This window comes from Cnephaeus nilssonii (assembly GCF_951640355.1).
Source record: "Cnephaeus nilssonii genome assembly, chromosome: 7".
In the NCBI taxonomy this organism is placed as follows: domain Eukaryota; kingdom Metazoa; phylum Chordata; class Mammalia; order Chiroptera; family Vespertilionidae; genus Cnephaeus; species Cnephaeus nilssonii.
In genome coordinates this window covers 79,211,679-79,231,680 of record NC_137078.1, presented here as the reverse complement: position 1 = coordinate 79,231,680, position 20,002 = coordinate 79,211,679, and the positions used below count along the sequence as shown (strand labels likewise).

At 54.6% G+C, this 20,002-nt stretch overlaps 1 protein-coding gene across 1 annotated transcript in view; it reads right to left on the bottom strand.

Annotated features, from left to right (window-relative positions):
- Positions 1-4,166: 4,166 nt before the first annotated feature.
- Positions 4,167-20,002, bottom strand: part of EPHA10 (EPH receptor A10) — a gene marked incomplete at both ends in the record, with an annotated part of 31,884 nt that continues 16,048 nt past the window's right edge. The window contains 12 exons of the mRNA XM_079776094.1: positions 4,167-4,281; positions 4,413-4,568; positions 5,455-5,648; positions 5,841-5,990; positions 6,279-6,482; positions 6,702-6,763; positions 7,218-7,403; positions 8,269-8,394; positions 8,540-8,601; positions 11,202-11,310; positions 14,876-15,047; positions 17,423-17,556. Coding sequence (XP_079632220.1) covers positions 4,167-4,281; positions 4,413-4,568; positions 5,455-5,648; positions 5,841-5,990; positions 6,279-6,482; positions 6,702-6,763; positions 7,218-7,403; positions 8,269-8,394; positions 8,540-8,601; positions 11,202-11,310; positions 14,876-15,047; positions 17,423-17,556 — 1,670 coding nt within the window. The remainder of the gene's footprint in view (positions 4,282-4,412; positions 4,569-5,454; positions 5,649-5,840; positions 5,991-6,278; positions 6,483-6,701; positions 6,764-7,217; positions 7,404-8,268; positions 8,395-8,539; positions 8,602-11,201; positions 11,311-14,875; positions 15,048-17,422; positions 17,557-20,002) is intronic.

Sequence of the window (20,002 nt, the reverse complement as noted above, 5' to 3'; positions counted from 1 at the left end):
CAGGTGCCTAATAAATGCGTCACATGATGCAATCTGAACAGTCCATTACACATAAAGGGCTGACTTGGAAAGTAATGCGTTGCCCATCCCAGGATTTAAAGCATGGCCTGAATTATCAAAGGGCTGGAATGCTGCAAAGGAAATTTAAATCTTACTAGTGGGCCTGACCGATGTGGCCCAGTGGTTGAGTGTCAATCTCAGGAGGTCGCGGTTCGGTTTCCGGTTGGTTGGGGCACCTGCACAGGTTACGGACTTGATCCCCAGTGGGGGGGCATGCAGGAGGCAGCCAATCAATAATTCTCTCTTATCAATGATATTTTTCTCTCTCCCTCTCTGAAATTAAATATATATATATATATATATATATATATATATATATATATATATATATATATGAGCCAAAGAAAGAGCAAAAACTGCCCATAGACATATGTTCACTGTTTTTTTAAATTACTTTATAACAATTTAAAAATTGCCAAAGTTCACAAAAATCATTGCTAGCTCCAAAAAATAAGATCTGGCAACATGGGCCACAGTCCACCGAGTCCTCTTCCCACTGAAAGCATTTCCCACTCTGACTAACCTTTGTTACTACCTTGTACCTCTGGGCAATTTACTTTGTACCCTAAGCAGAGCTGCTTTGGGTTGAAGGGAAGATGGGGCCTGGAGTCCCCTTCACTGGGGCCCCTGAGGCCGTTTCATAGAACTCTAGAATTTCAGTAAAGTTTCATTCTTTGCCCTGCAAGCCCCCTGATCTTTCCAAAGCCCTCCTTGGGGCTTCCTATTGAAAGAATTCCAAATGTAGTGCCTCACGAAGAGTTAGGTTAAATTATTCATAGAAAGAGCTTGAGGTGTGTGATAGGACATCACCTAAGCATCGTTTATTCACAGCATCAGACATAGCTTTTAGCTCAAAGGATCTACTATCCCAGCTCTGCCAAAGGAATGACTTCACATGCCAAAAGAGTTTATCACGCTGTGTCCTACACCCCTGAAAAGCAAAGTACTGGTATGTCCCAATGTCCACATGTGCACAGCCCTGACAAATGTTGTCCCCCTCTAATTCTACACGAGTTGTTGACCCATACCTAAAATTCAGCGTGACACATCCATGCTGAAGATTTAATAGACAATTCAGAAATGGAAGGAGAGACAATGAGAGATCAATCAGAACTGGGGCTACATTGAGCTCCCACTTAATGGGAGTCTGGAAGCAGTTCGCTTTGGCTAAGATGCCTTCCCGTTGCCTTTACAGGATTAGGCTTTTCCCAGTCCCCTTTACTAGTCCAATCCCCCTGCCTCACCTGACCTGTAGAACAAGCCTCCTCTCCCCCACTCCCTCCCACCAGCTGTAACCCACACTTCTTGCCTCCTACACTTCACGATCGTCTTTCCTTAGTTGATATCAGCATCCATGCCATTGGTGTTTTCTGATCCTCAGATGATGGATATGATGGAAGACATAACATACCCTTGGCACCAAGACACCAGGAAGAGCCCAGCATCCCATCAGCAAATTGGCAGTGCCCACAAGCACATGCTCTGCCACAATATGCTGAGAGCCCGTGGGATGGCCACAGATGACAGTCTCCAAGGAGACACCCCTTCGAATCTGATGCAAAGATCATGCGGGCAAAGCTACTGGGGCCCTGATCACAGTGTCTTGTCATCTCCTAAGAGTGTCCCCCACTAGACAGGGGTCTTTCATGAAAGCGACACCCTAATTTATTTCCATGCAGAGATTTCAGACACACACTGTAGAGAACCCCCAAGGGAGAGGGAGGGGGCTCTCAAACTACTTAATGGTGAAACAATTGTCACTGAAAGAGACACCATATCACAGACAAGTTTTTATTACTTTGTCCTCCATATAGAACCCCAAATTATAAAAACATCTCTAGCACTAATCAAAGGAACCACCTCCCCAACCGGCCCCTTCCCTCCCTGGGTGGGCTCAGACGAGGGTACTGGGGGGTTGCAGGCCACCTCCCTCCGTCCAGTGAATGAGTTCCATATAAAAATAGATCTATAGGGGGTTCCTAAAGAGCCGTCAGCTTGCATTACACCAGCACCCGTTCAGGGCTGAGGCCTGGGACCCCTCAGGATTCTGGGACCTCACTCCAGTGGAGGGAGATCTACCCTGGACACCGAAGTCCTGCCCACAGGGGCCACTCTGCAGAACAGCTGCTGCGGGGAGGGGACTTTGACCTTAAGACCTCGACTGAGGGAGCTGGAGCTGGAGATGAGACTGGACGCTGGTCCCCACACCATGTCTTCTCCAAGCTTCCCGGGGGGCAGGGGCTGGGGGTGCCGAGCCTGAAGGGCACCTGGCACGGGACCCTCCAGCCCTGTCAAAGGTGGAAGCAATATCTTGGTCTCCCCTAGTACCCCCCGAGTCTCTGAGCTGGGGCAGGTGCCCAGTAAACAGAAAGCAGGTTGAGGGGGTGGGGGTGGGGACCTAAGGAGAAAAGAGCTGGCAGGGCCAGGCCAAAGGCACTGCTGTGAGGCACCATCCCCGCCACAGGTGCTCCCCAAAGGTGCACTGCGTCTTGCAGCCCCCAGGCTCCTCCTCAGCTCGCCCTTCTGCCTGGGCTCCTCCTTTCCTAGGGCCTCCATCTTCACCCCCTAAGGAAGGACCCTCCCCCACCTTTAAAGCCCCTGAACTTCCAAGTCAGCCTCTCAGCCACGAAGCCCTCCAGGCATCCCACCACACACACCATCAAGGGTGTCCAGCTGCCCCTCCAGCCCGCCAGCCAGCCCAAAGGTCTCCCCTGGGGCACTGTGGGCAGGCACCCTTGGGGTGCTTCTTGGTGCCTGAGCTCATCTCCCCACCTGGCCTAAGCCCTCCAAGGGCCGGCTCTGTGTCTCATTCACCCCTTTGCTCCTTCCCACCCCACCCCACCCCATCCCACCCCACCCCACACACAGCCAAACCCAGAGAGGCCTGTCAGGAGTAACCTGAAAGACAGCCCCATGGCCCTATCCAGCCCCAGCCGCCTTCCTGCCGTACGACAGCCTGGCCTCATGGTCACCACCACTTTTAGGGAGCCCCCCTGGACAAGGAACTCTGGAGTCAGCCTAGTGCACCCGCTTTGGTCAGAGGCCTGCAGAAGCCCCAGGGAGGAGGCGCTCTGTGGGCGCTGGGTGGTGGCCAGGGGATGGAGCTCCCCATAGGGGCTCACCTCAGAGTACCCCTGGCTGCCACAGGACAGGGGGTGGTGTCACAGGGCAGGACCATGGCCTCTCTCCAGAGCCAACCTCACCCCTGCACAGGGCCCTGTGCCGCCTGGCTGTAACGCAGGCCTGGCCCTGACTCCTCCCTGGGCCTCAGTTTTCCCCATCTGAACAGTGAGGGTTGGCCCAGCCTGTCCGAGAGAAAGGTCCATCTCTGAGAGTCTCTTCTTCCCCATCCCCAAGGCTGGACACAAAGCCCCGGGTCCCCCCGGAGAGAACACATCTCCCCTCCTGCTCATCCCAGGGGTCCCGGCCACTGAGTTTATAAAAGGAATGCAAAGCACAAAGAGAGGCTCGCGGGGCCTCAGGGGAGCACCAGGACCTCGAGTGGCCCAGCCAGGACCCTTCCCCTCCCCCTGAACTGTCCCAGCCCAAAAGCAAGGGAAGCAGAAACCAGCTCCAGAGTCTAGGGCCTCGGGGTCCAGCCCCGGAGCTCAGCACCTCCTCCGCTGCCTGCGCCTCGGGGACCAACGTCCAGCCAGGGCTGAGCCAGGGCGCAAGGAGCTGAGGACCCTGCCCTCCAGGGCCCATCAGGACGGGCTTCCAGGCAGCTTGGTCACTCAGGCCTGAAGAGAGCCCAGCAGGGACCCAGGCTGCCTGCTGGCCAATGGGCCTGTGGGATACGGGGTGGGTCCCAGCCCCCATGGATGTGGGAGACAGGAGGGCATGAGCCCGGTGATGTGAAACTCTGTCTTCCCTCCCTGCCCAGCCCCACCTCAGTGTCTGAAACCCTGCGCTTCCTCCTCTTCTCTCGAGGGTCTTCCCCACGGACGTGACCCTTTTCCCAGGGAGACCGAGTCAGCCGAGGCGCTCAGACTGAGGAAGGTGCGATGAGTGCTCACTTCTGCACGGTGGAGCGCAGCTTGCCAGGGTGCTGTCAAGGCGGGGGTCCGCAGCCCACTGGGGTCCCGGCCTGGAAGAGTGGGGGCTGCTCACACCTGCACCCCCTGGCCCTGCAGCTGGAGCACTCGTGCCCGCAGGGCGCTGACCCCACTGAGGAGGGCCTCCCGATGTTCCGCCGACGAGATGCCCAAGCTCACCAGGTCTCTGCGAAGAACAACGGGTCAGACCCAGCCGCTCAAGCCCCCTCCCTCTGTCTGGACAGGGAACAGCCAGGATCAGGACCCGCTGGGCCTCCCGTAGAGGCGGGGGCAGGGCCCTGGGGTCCCCCCACTCACTGCGCAGTCATGGTGGCCACGGCCTCCAGGCTCCCATAACCAGCTGCCGTGAAGCTGTCCTTGTAGCGGCCCAGGTCCAGGGCCTCCAGCCAGGCGCCCACGGAGCCAAAGGAGGGGAAGGTGGAGAAGGCACGGTCCGCCAGGGGAGTGGGTGGCCTGGGGGAGGAGGAGGGTTGGTCAATCAACAGCAGGATCTGGTGCCTAGCCTGCTCGCGGTCCTGCGGACAGGCCAGCTGTGCCAGGACAGACGGGGAGGCCTGGGCCCAGGGCAGACCTGGCTCACACCGCATGCCACGCATTCTCAGAGCAGGGGAGTGTTCGACACACTCAGGTGGGTGGGAGTGGTTGCACCTGAGCCAGCCAAAGGTCCTGGGAGTATCTGGAACAGCCTGGGGGTAGGACACACCTAGGACAGTTTTAGAGGCAACTCATATTTGGGACAACTCATACTAATTTCACTTATTTTATTTACTGGAATTACAAATCAGTTAGGACTGTTACCACATACACTGAGTGGCCAGATTGTGATCTCTGAACGCATAATAATCTGGCCACTCAGTATAGATATATATACACATTAGAAGTCCGGTGCATGAATTCATGCATGGGTGGGGTCCGGCCAGCCTGGCCAGGGGGAGGGGACGTGGGCAGTTGGCCGGCCTGCCTGCTGGTCGAACTCCTGGTCGAGGGGACAATTTGCATACTAGCCTTTTATTATATAGGATATACACTGAGTGGCCAGATTATTATGCGTTCAGAGATCATAATAATCTGGCCACTCAGTGTATTTATCCAATGGTCACTGTCTCTGGGATACGTGAGCACAACCCAGGACAAGCAGAAGTGACTAAGATGGATGAAGGCTGCATGTGCCTCAGGCAGCTGGAATATCAGATTTATCTGGGACAGCTGGGTGAGCACTCCTACATAACAGGTAGGGTAGGAGAGATGGGACTGTTGTACGAGGGGCACGTGGGAGGCCATTCATGGACAGGTGAGAGGTCGCTGAATCTGCTCTGGCCGGGGATGGATGGGAATGTACCTGGGACAGGGGGCCGTAGCACACTTCGGGGGATCTGGGTCCTGCACCATCTTGCTCAGGATGCTGTGGATCTGGGAGAACCTGGGCCGCTCACCCGGGTCCTTCTGCCAGCAGTCCAGCATCAGCCGGTGCAGGGGGGACGGGCAGTTCCTGGGGGGCGGCAGCCGGAAGCCATCCTCCACGGCCTTGATTACCTGGGCCATGGGTGGGGGGTGCAGAGGGAGGCTTTAGATCCCCCCAACACACACACACACACACACACCCCAGAGGAAGACTGGGGTGGCCAGGCAGGACTAGAAGCAAAGAAACAGTGAAGAGGAACCAGGGAACTGAGGTCAAAGGGCAAGAGGATCAGAAGGCAAGGAGCTGGAGCCGAGGTCACTCACGTCCTGGCTGGACATGTCCCAGTAGGGCCGCTCCCCAAACGCCATCACCTCCCACATGACAACCCCGAAGCTCCACACGTCGCTGGCAGAGCTGAAGTGGCCGAACTGCAGCGTCTCGGGGGCGGCCCACAGCGCCGGGCTCCGGCCACTCTGCGGGCGGGCGGGCAGGTCAGGGGCAGGGAGGGACACCCAGGTTCCCCACACCACAGGGTCCCAGGTCCAGCCCCACCTGCCATCCTCCCAGCTGCACATCTGGGGAAAGCACACAGCTGACCACAAGGCGATGTCCACACTGGCATTTACCCAGAACCGACTGGGGAGGGCGGGGTGGGGGGAGTTAGCATGACCCAGCAGGGAAGCGGGGAAGGGGGAGATGGGGCCTCTGGGGCAGTTTGATGGAAACAGGAGCAGGCTTGCCTCGGGGAAACAACTCCTCACCATGGTGGTGTAGACAGCCTCTGCTCGGTCCCGAGGTCCCCGCCCAAAGCCGGAGATCTTGCAGACAAGGCCACTGCTGACCAGCACGCGGCGGGCAGCCAGGCCCCGGTGAACGTAGCCCATCTCCGACAGATACTTCATGGCTGACGCCAGCCCAGGCAGCAGCCCCAGCAGCTGCCCAGCCACCATCTGGCCCTCGTGCCGCTGAGGGAGGAAGGAGATGGAGCCAGGGCTGCACACTCAGCTCCCCTGGTGCTGTGCGACCCCAGGAAAGTCACGTGGCCCTCTCTGTGCTTCAGTCTGCCCCGTCACCCACCAGGTCGGCCTGGCCAGTGGGTACCTTTCCAGGGAACGAGGCCGCTCCAAGTCCCAACAAAGAGAAAATAACGTGGTCATTTCTCCCCCAGGGCCCACAGCACTCACCCTGAGGAAGCTGTCCAGGGCCCCGTGGCTCATGTACTCAGTGACGATCATCAGGGTGCTTCCTGTGCCCGGGGACGTGGACACACACAGGCTAAGCGGCTGCTCCCTCTGCACACGGGCTCCCCTATCTGGGCCCAACCTGGGCCAGGATGCCCAGAACCAAGGCCACACTCCCCTCATCTTGCCACCCTCCTTCAGGACCCAGGGTCCCCTATGCTGAAGAACAAGAGGAGGCATCTACGGGGGGCAAAGGCCCAGGTCAAGAGCCACAAGTTTGCTAAGAAAAGTCACCCAAGGTCCAAGCAGCCCATCCCACAGAGTGTCACCACAAGTCAGAAAGGTCCTTCAGGGACAGAGGGGCCACCCTGAGTCAGTGAAGAAAAGCTGCAACATTTTCCCCCATGCTGGGCATTTCAGGGGCTCCCTCTCAGTTTAGGGAAGGGCCCTGGGGCACAGGAGCACCCACCTCCCGCCTCGTCATCCCCACCTCCATCCTTGTGGAGCACCGGGCCCTACCTCGGGTGACAACGCCCTCCAGCCGCACGACGTGGCTGTGGTCAAACTGACCCAGGGTGAGGGCCTCGGCCAGGAAACTGAGCCTCTGGGAGTCGGAGCAGCCTTCCCGCAGTGTGTGCACAGCCACGGGGAGCCCCTGGCGGCCAGGGAGCTGCAGGCAGCCACAGCACAGCTCCCCAAACCGCCCTGTGGGGAAACAGCACCTCAGACACCCGCTGGAGGCCACTCCCTTGGCCAACCCGGGCAGGGTGAGCTGAGGAGAGAGCGACTTCTGGATCATGAGCTGCTTCCTGTCTGGGACTCGGAGCTCTGGGGTTCAAATCATGCTAAACTGAGTACCAGCAGAGTGATGTGGTTCCACCTCTCCTTCCCTCTCCTGCCTGGCGTCCGTGTGACAGGGCACTCCTCCCTGCCTGCCTCAAAGAGAGGGCTTGGCATATGCCAGCACATCAAAGCCTTCTCCAGCCCATGTGACTCAGGATGGCGATGGCACCCATTCTGCCACACCGCCGCTCTCTGGCTTCTGCCCAGTGAGTCTGGCAACCATGTCAGGGCTTGGCTCCTGGTGAACGTGGCTGCCTTCCCCAGCACAGGCCAAGGGTGTGTAGACAGGAAGGAAGAGAGTCAGGAGGCTGACCATTAGGGGGCGAGCCCCTACCATGAGCCAGGCCTTGGACTGAGCCTGTGAAGTCCCATATCAGCTCAGGCTGAGGCAGCTGCCATGCCCATTTTACAGATGAGAATCAGGCTCAGAGCAGAAGGATGTGCCCTGATCACACAGCTGGTTAGTGATAGAGCGGGGACTGAAGCTCAGGTATGTCTGGTCCCCACGCTTGCAAAGGCCCCCCTCACTGCCCCACGAAGGCCTGGGACCGAACGTCTGCCCGTCTGCCCGTGGCAGTCTGAACAGGCCAGCTCTGAAAGGGCCTTGGGGTGGAGGCGGGCTTAGAGAATCAAAGCGGGAGGAGCCGTGCTGGGACTTCTCGAGCGGGTGGGGCTCGGGCAGAGGCGGTGCTCCCCAAAGACAAGGCTCCCTGGGGGCCCAGCTTGCCTGCTCCGAGGCTCCTCTCCACGGTGACACTTTTCGCATCCAGCTCCTTGGCAAACAGGTGAACAGCCTGCAGGGGGTCCCCACAGCTCTGGGGGTCCATGAACGTGCGGCGAGTCGGCACTTTGACTGGGAACACAGACAAAGAGAGAGGGTCCTGAGGAGAGGGGCTGCCATGGCGAGAGGGTGGGGGCGTGCAGCGGACGCAGGAAGAGGGATGAGGAGTGAGGTAGGGGGCGCCCGCCCCACCCCACGCCAGGCCCAGACAACTCACAGTGGAAATACAGCTCCTCCTCATCGTGGGCATCCTGACCTCCTTTGCCATAGCTGCAGGGCCTGGGGGTGCAGTCATTCCTTGAGCCAGGCTGCCCAGCCCTCCCCATTTCACGGGGGCGGGCACCTCTTTGTCCCTTCAAAAGGACAAGGTCTGTGCCCCAGGGGAGGGACCTTCTTATTCAGCTGGTTTGAAAGCTCCTCCCCACAGCACTCAGGTAACCCTAGCGCCAGACCTACCTCCTCACCCCCATCAGCATTCCCAGTTATTGTCGCTTTGAGTCACAGGGCATATTCTTGCCACTCCGGAGGCGCCCAAATCTATACCCCTTGACTTTCAGCTCAAGCTGCCCCCCCCCTGGCTACAGGGGAACAGAACAACAGGCCTTGCACTGGAGGGCAGCTTCCGGCGTAGTCAGGAAAACCAACACTGGGAGTTCACCACAGCCCACTCACAGGGCCCAGCAAAGGAGAGGGCTGTGCGCTGCGGAGCACAGAGTGGACGGAAAGGACCCTTTCCCCTTCCCGGCCATCAGGACGGCTGCCTGAGACAGAGGCCGCTGGGGACGAGGACTACATCACCACCAGCACAGGCTGGCAGGCAGGGGGCCCCCCTGAGGCTGGGCCTTGCTGGCCCAGATAAAGACTTTGACTTTTATTCCAGATTGGAGGAGAGCCCCTAGGGGATTCTGAGAAGGGAGTGCTGCGATGCCATTTGCATTTTAGAAAGATCATCCTAGCTGCTGCTGCTGTCCCTGCTGGCAATGGCGGCGGCTCAGACTCTGGGGTGAGAAAAGGGAGAGGACTCGAGAGACATGCAGGTGACGGGGAGGCAGAAAGGGAGAGGAAGAAGGCTTGCCCAGCAGAGGTCATGGTGCTGCCATTTACCACGAAGGGAGGATGAAAAGTTCATGTGGAGACATTTGAGTTCGCAGGGCCTCTGGGATGAACAGGGAGGATGGGTTGCGGGGAGTTAGTATGTGTGTGTCTGGAGTTTGGAACACAAATTCAGGAGCTGTGAGAAGTGGGACTAGGAACAAGTCAGAGGACCCCCTACGTTTCGAGATTGGGTAGGGGAGAAGGAAGCCAAGGAGATCACAACGGAACCGCCAGAGAAGTGGGAGGGAAATTGGGGTGGAGATGTCACAGGAACCGAGGAAAGAAAAGCAGCAGGGAGAGGGGTCAGTCACGGCGGGCTGGAGGAGAGGGATTAGGGGAGGCTGGAGAGCGATGGTCATGGGGAGAAAGGGGAGAAAGGCTGCCTGTCACACAGGAGGAAGTGGTCGCAGGGCGGTTAACAGCGTGGGCTCTGGAACCTCACTGCACCGACTGGCTTCCCAGCTCCTCCACTCAGCGGAGGAGGGGCTGAGTGGCTCGGTTTTCTCTTTAATAAAATCAGGAAATAATCAACCAGGATAGACCGAGGAGGGGGAGAGGAGTGAGACCACTGCTCAGGGCAAGGGCTGCAGAGGTCTGGAGTGTGCCCCGTGCCCATCGGCACTAGACCCGCTGGTTCTCCCCACTTCACTGTCGTTTGATTTTGAGCAGGTTGTGAAACCCACCCCTGGCTTGCTCTGCCTGCTCAGTACATCTGTCTCTGAGCCCTCCTGGGCAGTGGCTCCGGCCTGCAGAGTCCTCCCAGGGAGGTGCTCCTCGTTCCCCTCTCTCCCCTTTCCTTTCTGCCTCCCTGAGCCCCTAAACTCACAGGCAGGACACGGTGCTCTTGGCTCCTGTCCACGGCTGCTTTTCCAATAGGTCCAGCATATGAACTTGGAGGCTCTGTGAGGAAGGAGCTCGCTACTCTGGTCCTGCCTTCCTGACCCCCCGGGCAGAGCTGGCTCCCAGACCCACAGGACAAGGTCCTCTCCCCCTCAGTCACGTTCTGTCGTGCCCAATGAATGCTCACTGTCCCTCCAGCCTCAGGCAGTTCGTTCCAGGATGCTGAGAGGTGTGGAGATGTGGCTCTCTGGCCAGCCCATTTCTCTCCTCTGCTCCCCCAACTGCAGCCCTTTGCATGCAGACTTTCCAACCCCTCAAGGGTGCTGAGCTCAGCTCCTCCCCTCCCGACCCGACAGGGACCTGCCTGGGGAGCATGTGCCATGAGGTTTCTGCTGCAAGCAAAAGGCCTGGAATCTTCCAGAGCCATCTTCCCCTCCTCCCAGCCCCCTTCTCTGCAAGCTTCTCCTGCAAGCTTCCTTCTGCTGGGGGCTGGGGGTTTCTGGTTTATCAGTTCCCCTCCCTGCCCTCCTCCCTCCCACACACATACACACAAACACAATTTATGCCTTTCTTCCCTTTGCTTGTGTTCAAGGGCCTCAGGACCCCTTGGGGCAGCAGCTGGGGGCCTCGGAGCGCCTCAGGAGAATCCTAATCGCGCTGGAGCAGCCACAGCTTGATTCCATCCTCAGTGATGCCTTCTGACATTTAATGAGTTAAGGAGCTAAATCCCCTTCATCCCAGAGCGGCTGAGCTAGCTGCAGAGCTGGCTGCCGCAGGAGCGGTGGGTGGGGGCGGGGCCAGGACTAGACTAGCCATGCCTGCATCTGTACAGCAATGTGCTTGCATGTGCAAATCCACGCGTGTGCAAATGCTGGTACAGATACAGGTGCCTGTGAGCACAGGGTCACGACCCACCGGAGGTCAGTCAGGCTCGGACCACCTACCTCCTCCAAATGGCCAGCACGCTCATCACCGAGCCCAGGACAAGGAGGGCGGAAATGGTCACCACGGTGACGACCACTGCGGGGCTCTGGTCCCTGGAGCCGGAGGCAGCTGGGAGGAAGAGCAGGAGGCTGAGGCAGGCAGAGCACCGGGCTCCTGGGTCAGTGTCCTCGCCCCACAGAAGGATTTCCGCAGCACCTTTGCCTCCCAGCAGCAGAGGGAGCAAGGCAGTCCCTCCAAACACAGCGGCGCCTGCGGCTTCCAGTTCTCCCCGGGCTGGGCACCTCCACGGAAGCCCAGCTCTGAGAGAGGCGCAGGGGTCCAGACAGGCACACCGGGGACTCCCTTTTTGCCTTTCAGATGGGCAATGACAGACGGAAGGTCGCTCTGCAGGGGGGATGGCCTCTTGCCTGAGCTGCCCAACCCCAAGCGAGACCATTCACCACCAATAATAATAAAAGTAAACGTGTAGTGCACACTGATGCCATTCTGGACACTAGGCCATGTGCCTGAACTGAATGATCCTGTTTCATCATCACAACCAGCCAGTACGGTGCCACTGTCTCCATTTTACAGCTGAGGAAACTGACATTGAGGCAAGTTGTATAACTTGTTCAAGGTCACAGAGCTAATAGATAATGCACCTAAGATTTGAACTTGATTTCAAACCTCTGCTTTGAATTATTTCACCAAGGGAGAGGCCTAGAGGAGCTCAGGTTCTCAGCCCTATCCACCCATCCATCCACCCATCCACCCATCCACCCACCCATCCACCCACCCATCCACCCATCCATCCATCCATCCATCCAACAGTACGAGGCTACCGCTGGGGAGAAAGCGATGAATGAGCCAGAGTCCCTGCCCGGGAGGGGTGTACAGACCAGCGGGAAAGATAGAAACAAAAACTTAACTGTAGAATAAAATAAGAAACAGAGAAAGCTGAGCAGGGCTGAAGAGAGGAACAATAATTTCTTCCCAAAGGCTTTGAAGGATATGGCAAAAGTAATGGGTATCATTTCCAAGATTAGGTTACGGGAGAGAGTGCCTCCTGTCTCGGGTGTTCTCTCGCTCATTCACAGTCTCTAAAAGAATCTAGTTGCTGTGTTGTGAGTAGCCCTATGGAGAAGCCCATGAGCCAAGGAACTGCATGCCTCCGCCAAAGAGCCAGCAAGAACCCAAGCAGGGCCCTAGCCGGTTTGGCTCGGTGGATAGAGCGTCAGCCTGCGGACTGAAGGGTCCCAGGTTCGATTCCGGTCAAGGGCATGTGCCTGGGTTGTGGGCTTGGTCCAACCTGCAGGAGGCAGCTAATCAATGATTCCCTCTCACCATTGATGTTTCTGTCTCTCTCTTCTTCTCCCTTCCTTTCTGAAATCAATATATATATATATATATATATATATATATATATATATATAGAGAGAGAGAGAGAGAGAGAGAGAGAGAGAGAGAGAGAGAGAGAGAGAGAACCCAAGAAGTAGGGAGACAGAGTCTCCTACAGTTAAGCCTTCAGATGAATCACAACCCCAGAGGACACTTTTGACTACATTCTTGTGAGAGACCCTGAGTCAAGTGGCACCCAGTTAAGCTGCACCCATACCCTTGACCCACAAAAAATCACAAGATAACAAACTTTCGTTATTTTCAGCTGCTAAGTTTTGGGGGCGATTTGTTATGCAGCAATGGGGCATTGAAGCATGGTCTTTCATCATGAACCTGATCTGGGGTTATAGCTCACTGGAAAAAAATGCTATGCAGATTGGGAGGCCCAAGCCCCCATAGCCAGGACCACAGCAAAGGATGCGGGGCAGCTGAGCAGTATCCACTAACCCAGTGGTCGGCAAACTGCAGCTCGTGAGCCACATGCGGCTCTTTGGCCCCTTGAATTTTTAGCAAAGGCCAGCTTAGGAGTACCCTAATTAAGTTAATAACAATGTACCTACCTATATAGTTTAAGTTTAAAAAATTTGGCTCCCAAAAGAAATTTCAATCGTTGTACTGTTGCTATTTGGCTCTGTTGACTAATGAGTTTGCTGACCACTGCACTAACCAAAAAGCACCAGATGAATAGAAGTCACCAGCCCCTTTGGCTAACAGTCCCAGCTCCTGCCCACACCCCACTCACTCCAGCCAAATCCATGCGCCTTTGTTCAGATGGCTTCATTTATCCAAAATGCCTTTCCTGCCCATCTCCACACAGTCATGTTCCCCAGCCTTCGAGACATGGCTCTAATCTCCGTTTGCCAGCACCTGGCCAAGGTCTGGCACAGACGGGCATTCGAGCAAGAAGAGCTGTCTCCTTCCCAGAACTCAAACTCCCTCAACCTTTCATCTCCGCCTCCCTTGGGGCTCAGAGCTCTTCCCATCTTGGATTAGACTCATGTAGCAGGTTGGGAAGAGTTATCATCTTGACAGCTGGTGCCAGAATGCCTCTGAGGGGGAACTGCCTTTGTCCAGGAAAACACTTCCCTGAGCTGCTGGGGACAGATAGAGGTGAGACCCCGAGGACTGGGTTAGCAGCAAGAGAAACAACAAAAGAGGAAGCTAACTGCTCTTTATGCATCCTCAAAGGGAGTTTGGGGGTGCAGGGACGAGGAACCAGGGGAGGCTGGTGAAGGGGGTGGTAGAACAATGCCGTGGAGAAGCGAAGCTGTTTTAGAATCAGCATATCTAATGTTCGGCTTTTGTTTTGTTTGGATAACCGCTCTGTTGAGAAATTATTCACCACTGAGAACGCACAGCTCGCGTTTGGTTGCACTGATTGCTGCGGTGCAACCCCTTGACCACCCCCAACCTTCAGTGAAGTCAATACTTTTAGGCAGGGCTCCTCAAACTTTTTAAACAGGGGGCCAGTTCACTGTCCCTCAGACCGTTGGAGGGCCGGGCTGTAGTTTAAAAAAAAACAACTATGAATAAGTTCCTATGCACACTGCACATATCTTATTTTGAAGTAAAAAAACAAAATGGCAAAAACACCTGCGTGTGGCCCGCGGGCCGTAGTTTGAGGACGCCTGCTTTAAGGCCTAGTGGGGAACGTGACAGTGACCCGGGTTTGGGTCCATAGCATGGCAGAGAGAAAGAAGCAGAATGGGAACAAGAATTTAGCCGTCAGCTCAGCTGGCGTGGCTCAGTAGTTGAGTGTCATAGTTTGATTCCCAGTTAACACACATGCCTGGGTTGCCGGCTCAATCCCCAGTGGGTCAACCCCCAGGGTGGGCGTGCAGGAGGCAGTCGATCAATGATTCTCTCTCATCACTGAAGTTTCTATTTCTCTCCTTCTCCCTTCCTCTCTGAAATCAATAAGAATATTTTTTTAATAAAAGAATTAGCGGTCAGAGCAAGAGGTGACCATGAGACTAAAACTCCTTCCAAGGAAAGAGCAAGAATCTTGGGGAGGGCACAGGATGTTTCCACGAGATGTGGGATAGGTCCCGAGAGGCAGGGAGCCACCAGCCGAGACCTGGGGTGTTTGTGACCTCCTTCCCGGTGAGCTCCTCCAGCACAGGCAACCCGTCTAATTCACATCCTGAACAGGCATCAGGTGGGTTCCAAATGCATTAGCTAATTAGGCTGTCATTAAACTGTACTGCAGGCTCCCTTAATTGCGCAGGTAACCGCCCCCCTCCAACTTGTCTCCTTGTCCCATCCCTGCCCAGGTCCCCTGGCACAGCTCACTTACCCTCCCCTGGGGTCTGTACTTCAATGCTGGGGTTGAAGCTCTGCGTCTCCCAGGAGGGCCCCGGGGAAGCCGCCCGGATCTGAAAGATGTAGCGAGTAGCTGGCTTCAGGTTGGTGACGGTGACCGCAGGCTCCCCTGTCTTCACTGTGGAGTAGGTCTGCTCGTTCTGACCCTGGGGAGGGACCAAGAAGTGAGGCCTAGACCAAGGGCCAGACCCAGGCTCCTGGGAGAATGATGGGGGGCAGGAGGAAGGAGGCGGGAGAGCATCCTTAGGAGGAAGAACCTGACTCCAATCGTCTCCGGGGGTTCCACATGTTTCTCCCAAAGCATCCCCTTCCTCCACCACAAGTTCCCACCCACACTCGCTAAGGGAAACTTCAGGGAAGGGGCTAGATCTTCCTTCTCGGGGGTGACAGGATGACGGACGGGCACCAGGGCCTGGCAGTCCAGGGGGTGAGCTGGGCCTGCTGCCTCTGAGGAAAGAATAAGAAAATGAGCCCGGACACCTGCCCGGTCCTTGTGGCTCACAAAGCCTTTTCTTCCCCTTGTCATCTGACTTTCACAACTGCCCTGCAGGGCACAGGACAGGAGGCATCATCTTTTTGAGATAAGGAAATTGAGCTCAGAGGGGAGAGGGGCTCCCTCCACCTTCCTGTTCGACATACCACTCCCCCGACTCACAGCTCCCAATAGACTTCCTACTCAAAACCTATTATGTGATTCAGCCAAGAAGTTCCTCCAGCGCCTGGGAGCCCTGAAGCTCTGACCCAGGCAGTGCCAGGCGGAGAGCAGGCTTCACAGTGATGAGGGCATGTGCACCACGTGGGAAAGTTTAACAGCAGATTGTGTGTCCGGTTTAAAGGCAGTACAGCCAGGGGGAAAAGAGACAGTGGATCGGGAGGTAAGTCCATTTGTCAAATCATGGCGGGACTGCAGCCATGGATTGACAACAGACACAAGAGATGAGCAAAAAATCAGCCAGAGTATCCTATCAGAATCAATAGGCTATAGGCGTTTACAATAAGAAGCGATATATATATATATAATGTCAGCTCAGGTTTCAATGCCAAATAGATTACAGGAAAGATTCTGGTTTGGCTGTCAGAACTGTAGACGAAGGACTATAAATCTATACACAGATCATATCCTGCTGCTGTCCAGGGGCAGTCTCCTCAGCATGGCGTCAATGGAAAATCTCATGTGATCTCCTTTATACTACCCGTGCCTTCTTCTCTTATCGAATCATAAAAGTTCCATGAGGCTATTTTAATTTTCTGTATTTTCTAAATCCTTACAGTAAATATATATTTAAAATTAAATGCATTAAAATTTCAGTTGAAATTTTATAAAGTTGGGACAGTACAATATCCACACCTAGTGTGTGTGTGTTGTGTGTGTGTGTGTGTGTGAGAGTGTGTGTGTGTGTGTGTGTGAGTGTGTGTGTGTGAGTGTGTGTGTGAGTGTGTGTGTGTGTGTGTGAGTGTGTGTGTGTGTGAGTGTGTGTGTGTGTGTGAGTGTGTGTGAGTGTGTGTGTGTGTGTGTGTGTAGGGGGGGTTGACGTGCTGAAAACTTAACTTTGATTTTGCTTTTCACTGCTGTTGCATGAAGTTCTCCCGTCTGTGGGTACCTCGTTAGGAAGAGTGGAAGGAATTCCCTCCTGTCCATCAACCTCCTCTTCCTCTCCCCACCCTTGACCCTCACAAAAGTAAACAGGCCTCTGTGTACTACCATCTTACTAAGGTCGTGGCAGGACACTGGTTTCAAGTGGTAAAAGCCAAGTTCCCCAGGAATGGGTGGGAGGGTGGCTGCCTCATCTCAGGCTGGCATGACGCCTCTAAGGCAGCAGGATCTCAGAGAACGACCCCTTGGGGCTTGGAATGGTTGGTAACTAACTGTGATGGTGTTTAGAGCCCAGATTGCTCAGCATGGAGGGGGTGAAGGTGGGATCTACTTAAGCAAAGCTGCATGGACCAGCAGGACCACTGTATATTTTTATTATTATTTGTAAATGATGTTACATATCCTTCATGTCAGTACAATTATTATAATAATCCATCCATTCCCTGCTCCGGAGAGCTGATTGTTAAACACTTACCGGCACACCTCAGAGCCCTAGCAGGCCACCTAACCTAGCCATGTGCTGAGACAACCATGCATTTTTGTAAAATTTGAAACAATATAATATTTCTGCATTATTTTTTTTAAGGATTGTAAATTGTATGTCTACGATTCGGGTACACAAAATCTGGATCCGCCGGCAGAGAACGCTCTTTGTCAACTGTAAACACCAGGCAAAAGTGGTGAAGACGGAGATGACGGCTGGTGATGAAGGGAGACCTGGGGGGAAGAGGAAGGGCAGTGGAGTCCACCGTGAGCAGGGGCCAGGAAGAAACTCCAGCCTGGAAGGCCACTCAGGAGGCCAGTGGGTATGTTTGGAAAGAAAGAAGGATTTTGCTGGGAAAAGACTGTGAAGAAGAGGAAACGATGGGCCAGGGGACAGAGTGCAGCTGGGAATGCAGCGCCAGGTGCCTCCCGGCCCCGACCCACCTTCTCGTAGTAGCGGATCTCGTATTCTGTGCCATTGGCCCCAGCGGCTCCAGCAGGCATGGGCTCCCGCCATGACAGGGACACGCTCTGGGGTTCCACTCGGTCCCTGCGAATCTCATCCTCCTCCCAGGGCCCTGGAAGAAAGGAAGGTGGGTTTTTCGACCCGATCTGACGGCAGGGCAGGGTCAGGGGGCTGGAAGGGTCGGGCCTGGGAGGACTGGGGGGGCGGGGCTGGGGAAGGCTGAGGGGCGGGGCCTAATGGCTGTGGGCGGGGCCAATGGGCTCCAGAGGGGCAGAGGCTGAGGGGTGGAGTCTCTGAAGCCAGAGGCAAGCGAGGCCCCCAGTCACTCCGCACCCTGCTCTCTACTTCCGTGACTCCTATGGGAAAAAGGGCCAGGCCTCCTGCTGCTTGCCCAGCCCCTAAACTCCAGCTCCCCTCCTGGTGGTAGGTTCTAATCCCCCAGGCTCTCCCTAATTTTTCTGTGGTTTAGAGACATTAGAGCGTCTAAGAGCCAGGAAGACCAGCTACTTAACTATTCTAATGATCTGGTTAAGAGGTAATATACTCAACACACACAAAATGAAAGGAAACTACTTCAACACAATAAAAACCAATATGAAAAGACCACAGCCGACATATTACTCAACAGTGAAAGGTTGAAAGCTTTCCCTCTAAAATCAGGAACAAGACAAGGATGCCCACTCTTGACACTTTGATTCAACATCATATTGGAAGTCGTGGCCAGAACAATTAGGCAAAAAATAAAAGAAATCCAGATTGGAAAGGAAGAAGTTAAATTATCTCTGTCTGCAGGTGACATGATCTTATATACAGAAAATCCTAATAATTTCACACACACACAAAAAAAACAACAAACAACAACACACACACCTGTTAGAACTAATTAACAAATACAACAAAGTTGCAGGATACAAAATCAACTCACAAAAATCAGTTGCATTATACACTAACAGTGGAGAGTCTAAAAAATTAAGAAAATAACTTCATTTACAATAACATTAAAAAGAATAAAATACTCAAGAATAAACTTAATGTTGATGGACAGCAAAAAAAAAAAAAGAACAGGTACTAATGCCTAAACCCGTGGTCGGCAAACTGCGGCTCGCGAGCCACAAGCGTCTCTTTGGCCCCTTGAGTGTGGCTCTTCCACAAAATACCACAGCCTGGGCAAGTCTATTTTGAAGAAGTGGCGTTAGAAGAAGTTTAAGTTTAAAAAATTTGGCTCTCAAAAGAAATTTCAGTCGTTGTACTGTTGATATTTGGCTTTGTTGAGTAATGAGTTTGCCGACCACTGGCCTGAACCAAAGCAGAAACCACCAGGTTACTGGGGAAGGTCATGACTTGACTTCAGCGTGTGGAGCCAAGGGGTTTCCATGAGCAGCTGCTGGAGAGGCAGCTGGGTAAGTGGTTCCAGGGCTCACGAAAGGTGTCTGCGCGGAAGATGGAGATCCAAGAGCCATCGGAAAGTGACTGGAAGAAACTGCCCGGAAAGGGAGGAGGAAAAGCTTTTAGGAAATAAGCCACAGACACGACGTTTAAGCGGCCAAAAGGGGACTGAAGAGGAGGAGCCAGAGAGGCAGGAGGAAAACAAAGAGCCAACGAGGTCACAGAAGCCCCGGGAGAACATTTAAGAAGCTTCTCTCCGGACCCCTCCAGTCATTAGCTCTGTGCCCACCAGCCAGAGCCCACTGTTTCCATTTTCATACGCGGAATGGAAACAGCGATGACGCTGCGCGGGCTGGCGGTGAGGATTTTATGAAGTAATGATGTGACGAGCATAAGCGCAGCGCCGACACAGTTGGCTAACAAGAGGGGCCAGCGGTCAGCAGTGTCACATGCTGAGAAGAGACAGGGGTGAGATGATGACCCCGAGTGCCCTTTGGCGTTCACACTGTGTAGGTTCCTAGTGGCTTCAAGGGGTGACAGGGAAGGTGATGTCAGGTGGTAAAGGTCCCAGGAAGTGGAGGCAGGACATAGGTAGCTCCCTCTTTGGAAAGTGTTAGCGTGGCTTCCAGTTTTAAATGGTATCCATATAGCAGCCCCACCTCCAGTTTTTCTCAAATTTCACTTAAAGCCCTGGCTGGTTCAGTTCAGTGGTTAGGCATTGGCCCGGGGACCTAAGGGGTTGCAGGTTCAACTACCAGTCAAGGGCAGGTACCTGGGTTGCAGGTTCAATCCCTGGCCCTGGTCGGGGCACATGCCAGAGGCAACCAATCGATGTGTCTCTCTCACCTGGATGTTTCTCCCCCTCCTCCCTCCCTTTCACTCCCTCTTAAAAAAAAAAAAAAAGTCAATGGAAAAAATATCCTAGGATGAGGATTTAAAAAAATATATTTTTCCCATTAAAACAGGGATACAGAAGGAGTCAAAAACCCAGAACAGCACCATAAACTACTCTCGACAGCTGATGGTCCGAATGGGGGCAGGGAAGGGGGAGTGGCATATTTCTACCTGTGATAGAGCCAGTGGAACTAGATTGAAAAGTGCAATTGTAGTGAACCCCAGGCTACGCTGCCCACAGAGTGACATTGCCTCTCATCCTAAAAATAATTTGAGAG